General features: G+C 35.5%; 1 protein-coding gene and 1 non-coding gene across 2 annotated transcripts; one reads left to right on the top strand and one right to left on the bottom strand.

Annotated features, from left to right (window-relative positions):
* Positions 1-400: 400 nt before the first annotated feature.
* Positions 401-4,614, bottom strand: LOC119409731 (prospero homeobox protein 1-like). Its single transcript, XM_037676635.1, has 3 exons — positions 4,557-4,614; positions 3,093-3,198; positions 401-1,033 (listed from the first exon to the last, which is right to left on the bottom strand). Exons 1-3 carry the CDS (start codon positions 4,598-4,600, stop codon positions 860-862), a joined length of 324 nt encoding a protein of 107 aa, XP_037532563.1. The 5' UTR covers positions 4,601-4,614; the 3' UTR covers positions 401-859.
* Positions 4,615-8,118: 3,504 nt separating this feature from the next.
* On the top strand, positions 8,119-8,192 carry trnai-aau. The gene has a single exon. It is a non-coding gene; the product is annotated as a tRNA-Ile (tRNA).
* The last annotated feature ends 13 nt before the right edge of the window (positions 8,193-8,205 follow it).

Raw genomic sequence — 8,205 nt, 5'->3', positions numbered from 1 at the left:
TTACATATCCAATATAAGTTTTATTTGTTCAAGGCAGTCAAATTGGTTCATAACTATTTATTAATAAACCTGAGAGTTACCAGATCCAAACAAACAGTTACCAAAACACACCCTGTCAAAATAAGAGAGTTCCCAGATCCTGTTCAGGCAGGATCCAGCTCAAATTAAGCCCTGCTTAAAAGGAGCTGTGAAAATGAGCTGGCATCCTTCTGGGCCAAAAATGAGTGAAAAAGCAGACAAAAGAAACGTTAAAATAAAACTTCTGTAAGAGTTCGGAAAGTCTGAAGAACTGTTTAAGACCATTTTAATAGATGCCAAGAATGCTTGGCTGCTTGGAAGAGAAAAAAAAAACAAAAAACTGACGGATAACTATTTTGTATAATATCTTTAGCTTCTTATTTAGCCAATAATTAAAAAATGCAGCCATCTTAAATAAACACACAAAGCATTTCTGCGTAATTCTGTGACAAAATATTTAGTTTCGGTCTCTGGCTGCAGTAACTCTCTTCTTCAGGGGTTTTTATCAAGCAAGAAACGCTGATTTCAGAGGTCAGCTGACTGCTGAGGAATGTTCGAGAAGGAATTCCCTCCTTTGTCCGTTTTAAATCAGCGTATGAGCACGTCCGCAATAAAAGCAGTCACAAGACTCTTATTTGAGCACTGAGCCTGCCTGTGTGCAACGTGTTGATTCTACTTGTGCTTTCCTGTTTATATTTGACGCAATAATTTTTAATCTAACCGCGGACTCCCCTCATCCCACGTCTCACAATCCAGCATGGAGCAGATTGTATATATTTGGATAAATGTGTTTCCGAGCATGCGTTTGCGTTTATGTACAGGAGGAAAATTAGTTCAGCCGTCAGCCCACTGGACAACCTGGCATTCTGAACGCATCCGGCAGTGGGCTGTCCAGCTTACAGATGATTTTGTATATTCCTTTCTTCCAGCAGGGGTCGCTGTCCCGCCCAGTCCAAATGGCTGAGTAGAACTCTCTCAGAGCCACCTCCGACACCTCGATAAATCTCTCTGGAACCTGCAGACAGAAGCAAACACACCAGAGCATTCAGTGCAAGAGTGCAGAATATTTTACACATGTGCGCCCTTTTTTAGGAAATTACTTAAAAGAAAAGGCAGAAAGCATCGTTTAGCTGTTTAGCCCGTCAGCCTCGTTATGATGCAGATTATGTGTTTCTACAAAAAAAACGGCCACAGATCCAGTGGGCTGAGAGACTCAGCTCCAGTCAAAGCCTGGAGGTCATTGCTTTTATTGGTGGTATTTGTAGGTACAGAATTAGCTGCATATTTAAGGTTTGTGTGTGTTTTCGCTCTATCCTTCACAAAGAATGGCTCTGAATGGCTTCGTAGCCTTCACAAGTAACACATTAGCATTCTGTGCACTCAGACCAAATTTTTCATCAGTTTTGCTTCACGAACTCTCTTGGGATTAAAAAGAGTGCCTTTGATGTGTTTCCATAATTTTAGTCAGTCCGTCAAAGCAGGTAACAGTTTTGTAGAACTCAGTGAGCAATTATTATAAACTTCAGGTACAAATGTAAAATGTGACAGAGCTGACACAAAGAGCAGGAGCCATCTGAGGAGAAATATGAATTTACTGTGTGAATGTTTATGAAGCATTCACACACGATCCATTTTTCTTCCGTATGTTTTTCGATATCTTTCCTGTTTCACAGTTTTTGTGCTATTTCAACAAATCATAAATCAAAAACAGTCAGCTGTTCAGGAGAAGGGTGCTAGGACTTTTGGTATTGGTGCAACTTTAGCTTTTTGAAATATTTAGTCTTTTCTGTCATTTTTTTTTCCTCATAAAAAAATTAATGAGCTCATTTTACATCCGTCAGCTCTTTAGATCGGTTTACAACCTTTTATGCTCCTTTCACATTTAGTTCAGGTTCAGCTTCTTTCAGCTTCGTTGTGCAAATTTAAACTGTTTTCTAGCTACTTTCAGCTAATTTCAGCTGTTTTGTGCTCCTTTCAGATGATTTCAGCCAACTACAACATTTTTTGTGCTTCTTCTAACTTATTTCTGCTAATTTCAGCTATTTCTGTTACTATTTAGCTGTTTTTATGCTAATTTTAGCATTTGCAACTAATTCCACTTTTTTTTTTTACTCATTTACTTTTTTCAGCCTAATTCAGAAAAATGTGCTCGCTCCACTTGCTTCTGGTAATTTAAGCTTCTTTCTGCCTTTTTAAAAAAAAAAATATTTTATTCAGCAGTTTTTTTAATTAAAAAAAAAATCTGCTTTTTTTTTTAGCTTTTTTCTTAGCTTAAAAAAATCTGCCTTTTTTAGCTTTTATTCAGCTGGGTTTTTAAAAATATAATTTAAATTATTATTATTAATTTTTTTTTTTTTTTTTACAAATTTCTGCATTTTTGGATATTTCCACTTTTTTGTGCTAATTTCTTCTTTTTTCAGCCTAATTGGGCGCAATTGTGCTCTCTCCACTTCCTTATGGTAAGTTAAGCTTTTTTCTGCCTTTTCAGCTGCTTTTCAGCTATTTCTTGCTAATTTCAACTTTTTTAGCTAATTTGTTAATTTTTGTGCTCCTTTCTGCTTATTGAAACTAAATTATTCAAATTTATACATATATACACATATATACACATATAAATATGTGTTCCTCCTGATTTATTCTGCTAACTTAGGCTTGTTCTTCCATTTTAGCTACATTGCAGCATGTTTTTAGCTACTGTCATCTGTTTTTTAGCAAGTTCTTCAACAATAAGCATTCACACGGCATTTTCACAGGAAATGCAGTTTCACTAGTTTACATCTGTTTGACTTTGATTTAAAGCCACAAACTGAACTTTGTTTGGCAGCTGCTGCAGCAGCCATCTTAAACTGGGTTGACTTTAAGGTTAGACGGTTGTAAATGTATGTCGAACTACCTTCTGGCAGTTTCATTAAAATTTGCCCACTGGTTTATAAAACATTATAGACAAACAAACACTAAATTCTACAATCACCTATTTTCATGGCAGTAGGTGACGAAATGCTCACTTGGACTTCGTAAGGAACACTGTGAGGTAAGATATATTTTCAACAGTACCACCTAACTCTCCTCCTCACCTGGTAAACGTTACTCTTGTTGTAGTGCATGTTCAGTATGCGGTAAAGCTCGGTATCACGACCCACTCGCAGCTGACTCTCTCTGGCCAGATGAGGCGTGCCTTCCCTGGGTTAGACAGACAGAGCAAAGAAAAAAATCTGTTTAAAGTAAATATTTCAAATCAGTGCAAATACATTCACACAAATCTGGTGGTTTATCTGTAGGATTTAGAAAACATCCATATTTTATAAAACATCCCAACCTGATCAATAGACAGATAGATACATAGATAGACAGATGGATAGATGGACAGACAGATGGACAGACAGAGAGAAAGATGGACAGACAGACAGACAGATAAACAGACAGACAGACGGATAGATACATAGATAGACAGATGGATAGATGGACAGAGAGATGGATAGATGGACAGACAGATGGACAGACAGACAGACAGATGGACAGACAGACAGACAGATAAACAGACAGACAGACGGATAGATACATAGATAGACAGATGGATATATGGACAGAGAGATGGATAGATGGACAGACAGATGGACAGACAGACAGACAGATGGACAGACAGACAGACAGATAAACAGACAGACAGACGGATAGATACATAGATAGACAAACGGATAGATGGACAGACAGATGGATAGATAGACAGATGGCCAGACAGACAGACGGATAGATACATAGCTAAACAAACGGATAGATGGACAGACAGAGAGAAAGATGGACAGACAGACAGGCAGATAAACATACAGATGGATAGATGGACAGACAGATGGATAGACAGACAGATGGACAGACAGACAAACAGACAGACAGATAAATAGACAGACAGACGGATAGATACATAGATAGACAGATAGATAGACAAACGGATAGATGGACAGACAGATGGATAAATAGACAAACAGATGGACAGACAGACAGACAGAAAAACAGACAGATAGATGGATAGATACATAGATAGACAAATAGATAGACAGATGGATAGACAGACGGATAGATGGACAGATAGAGAGAAAGATGGACAGACAGACAGACAGATGGATAGATGGACAGACAGATGGATAGATGGACAGACAGACAGATAGAGAGATAGACGTATAGATGGACAGACAGACAGAGAGATAGATAGGTGGACAGACAGGCAGACAGATAGATGATAGACAGATGGATGGCTAGATAGATGAATGGATAGATAGATGATTGATAGATGAATGGATAGATAGATGATTGATAGATGGATGGCTAGATGGATGGATGGATAGATGGATGAATAGATGGATGTATGGATAGATGGATGAATAGATGGATGTATAGGTGAATAGATAGATGAGAGATGGATGGATAGATGATGAATGAATAGGTGGGTGGATTTCTATTATCAATTAATTTCTGAGAGTTTCATTGAAAACTCTCCACTGGTTCATAGAATATTTGATGGTTCATGGATCAGCCAAACCCACCGGGTGAGAGCGTCACGCACAGCTTGACGGGCAAAACGCTCCATCTGGATGTAGAAGAACTCCCTGAAGTTGCTGAACCATTTAATCATCTGAGACGTCACACATCGGTTAAACTAGACATGAAAAACAAAACAGAAAAAGTAAAATTTTATTTTGAGTTTATGGAAACAATCAATTATTTTAGGCCCTGTCATTAGTTATATTTGTCTTCCTGAGCCTGGAATTTGATGTGGGCATTACCTAAAAATGCCCCATTTACAAATAACTTGTGTATGAACTATTTTCACTGTAGCCACTGTTTGTAGAGAATGTTGATGATGTGAACAGATCATATGATGAGTTTATGAATATTTTAGGAGCTCTGTATGAAAAGAATTGTGTGCAAAATAATTGTACAAAGAGAAATGTTGTTAACCAACCATGGATGACGAAAGGGTTGAGAAATGCTTGTAAAAAAAAGAATTATTTGTATACATGTTTCTTGAAATTGAGAACACAAGAGGCTGAAGAGAAATATAAGAAGTATAAAAATAAATTAGTAGCGATTATAAGGAAACACAAGAAGGAATATTATAGTGATTTATTAAATAAAAGCAATGGTGATATGAAAGCAACATGGCAAGTAATAAATAGTGTTCTGAAAAGTCATAAAGCAAAAACAGGTATTTCACAATATTTTTTGAAGGATGACGATGAAATCCATGATGAAAATGAAATTGTAAATGGATTCAATCGTCATTTTGTGAACGTTGGATCAAGCCTTGCTGCTAAAATACCAAAAGTAGACAATAATGTGAACCATTCAGTTATAGGTTGTGACAACAGTATTTTTCTTAATGGAACTGACAAAGAAGAAATAATGAATGTTGTAAAGAATCTTACAGATAAGAGATCAAAAGACTGGGTGGACATGGATATGATGTTTGTAAAGGACATAATGAGTTATGTTATCGAGCCGTTTACATATATTTGTAATTTATCATTTTCAAAAGGAATATTTCCAGACAATATGAAAGTAGCTAAGGTAGTTCCTCTCTTTAAAAATGGTGATAAATGTGTGTTCAATAATTATAGACCAATATCCTTATTACCACAATTCTCAAAAATTCTAGAAAAACTGTTTGTGACCAGATTAGATAAATTTATTACTAAACAAAACATTCTAAGTAACAGTCAGTATGGGTTTAGAGCAAAAAACTCTACATCGATGGCTCTCATGGAAATAATAGAACAAATAACTACTGCTGTCGATCAAAAACAGTATTGTGTTAGTATTTTTGTTGATTTAAAAAAAGCATTTGATACTATTGACCACACTATTCTCCTTGAAAAATTAAATAAATATGGTATAAGAGGACCAGCATTACACTGGGTATCTAGCTATTTAAAAGATAGGAAACAGTTTGTACAAATAAATGGTGTAAGATCTGACTTGTGCAATATCACTTGTGGAGTTCCTCAAGGCTCTGTACTTGGACCAAAGTTATTTATTTTATATGTGAATGACTTAGTGAATGTATCAGGACTCCTCAAATGTGTCCTTTTTGCAGATGACACCACATTTTTTTGTTTGGGTAAAGATGTAAAACGGATGTTGGAACTGATGAAGACAGAATTTGATAAAATACAAACTTGGTTTAAAATTAATAAATTATCATTAAATTTAGATAAAACTAAATACATGATATTTAGTAACAAAAAGAAAACTGTTGACGATCCATTTAAAATTGAGGGTGTTGAGATTTGTAGAGTTAATGAGATGAAATTTTTGGGTGTAATCATTGATGAACAGCTCACATGGAAAAATCACATAAATTCTGTAAGAACAAAAATATCTAAATCTATTGCAGTACTGTACAAAGTCAGGGAATTATTAAATGATAAAGCTCTGTACATGTTGTATAACACAATCATTGTTCCACATTTAATCTATTGCATTGATGTTTGGGGGAAAGCGTGTAAAACATTTACAAAACCTATTTTTATCTTACAGAAAAGAGCTGTAAGAATTATCTCCAGAAAGCATTACAGTCACCCATCAAGCACATTATTTTATCAACTGAAGTTACTGAAGTTTCATGATTTGGTAGATTATAGTATTTTATCAGTTATGTATAGGGCTCAAAATAACACATTACCATTAAATATCCAAAGAAATTTTGTTAAAAGACAAAGTTGTTACAATCTTAAGGGGATAGAAATATTTGTCAAACCAAAATTCAGAACTAGTCTGAAGGGAAGGTCTACCTCAATCCAAGGAGTTGGATTGTGGAATGGTCTAGAGAATGATGTAAAAAATGTCAAGTCAATGTGTACATTTAAGAAAAAGATCAAATCTAGATTGTTAAAAAAGTATATATGAAGTAGCTTAGTGTGTGTTTTTTATTAGAATTAGAAAAATTAGAAAGTTATTCATTTTGTTCTGTTACTTGAAAATTAATATGTCTGAAATAATTGTTTGAAAAAAGGGGCAGATATAATAAGATTTTTTCTTCTTTCTGCTGCCTTTCATTTTAAACTTTTTTGTATCTTTTTATATATTGTTATGGAATTGTTTTGTACTTTTTTTAAAATGAATAAACTTCATACCATACCAATGTGAGCTAAGAGCCCTATGAGTCCTAGAAGATGAAAAATGTCTAATCTATAGTCGTGAATACTGTAAATCAAAATTAAATTTTTCGACTTCAGATATTATTGATGTCAAAAACTGGAATTTGGTTGGGTTGCTTACTAGTTCAGTTGCTTAGAGCATGGTGCTAAAGATGCAGGATGCAGATTATTTCCCAGTAAGGGCCACACAGGACTTTTGTAAAGCAACATATTATTGTGTGGTGCAGTTCTTGCATCTTTTTGAGCGTAGTGCTAAAAACGCCAAAATCATGGGTTCAATCCCCGTACTGGCCATTTGTACCAGACTTGTCTGAAAAGAATTATACTAACAAGCAGTCTGATACAAAGATTGCTTTTGACAGTTTTCTTAATCAATAGTTGATTTCTTAGTGCAAGCATCTATATGTTGTACCAGGCCAAAACTGGTGTAATGTGCTCTTTTTTGCCTGTACTGGTTAAAAATCGGGATGCTGCATTCTGGACCAGTTGTAGTCGTGCAATGGAGATCTGACTGATACCAAACAGGAGTGAATTGCAGTAATAAAGCCTAGATGTAATGAATGCATGTATTACTGTCTCCAGGTTATTTTTGGACAATATGATCTTCAATTTAGACAGCCACCTCAATTGGAAGAAACATGATTTAACAATCATGTGATTGTTAAGTTTCATGGAAGGGTCCATTATCACTCCCAGATGAGTGACTCTGTTTTTCTGACAGGGTTAGAGCGGAGAGGTCGATACAGTGGTTTGTGATCGTGTCATTGAGTTGGGTTTTAAAAATTAGTGCCAGCAATTTTCCAAATAAATTACTGTCACTGATACAGCATTATTTTCCAATATTGTGTCTAATGTGCATTTTCAGGTATCGTGCAGACTTGGCATGAAAATGTAGCGATACGGCAAAATTTAATTTCATTCTGACAATCCCTACAAAACATAAATTTCAGGCCGGTTAGCTCAGTTGGCTAGAGCGTAGTACAAATAAAGCCAAGGTCATGGGTTCAATCCCCATACTGGCCATGTGGATGACACT

This window comes from Nematolebias whitei, chromosome 1 (genome assembly GCF_014905685.2).
Source record: "Nematolebias whitei isolate Nwh7 chromosome 1, NemWhi1, whole genome shotgun sequence".
In the NCBI taxonomy this organism is placed as follows: domain Eukaryota; kingdom Metazoa; phylum Chordata; class Actinopteri; order Cyprinodontiformes; family Rivulidae; genus Nematolebias; species Nematolebias whitei.
The sequence above is the reverse complement of the archived record's forward strand: the minus strand, read 5'-3'. Positions and strand labels throughout refer to the sequence as shown.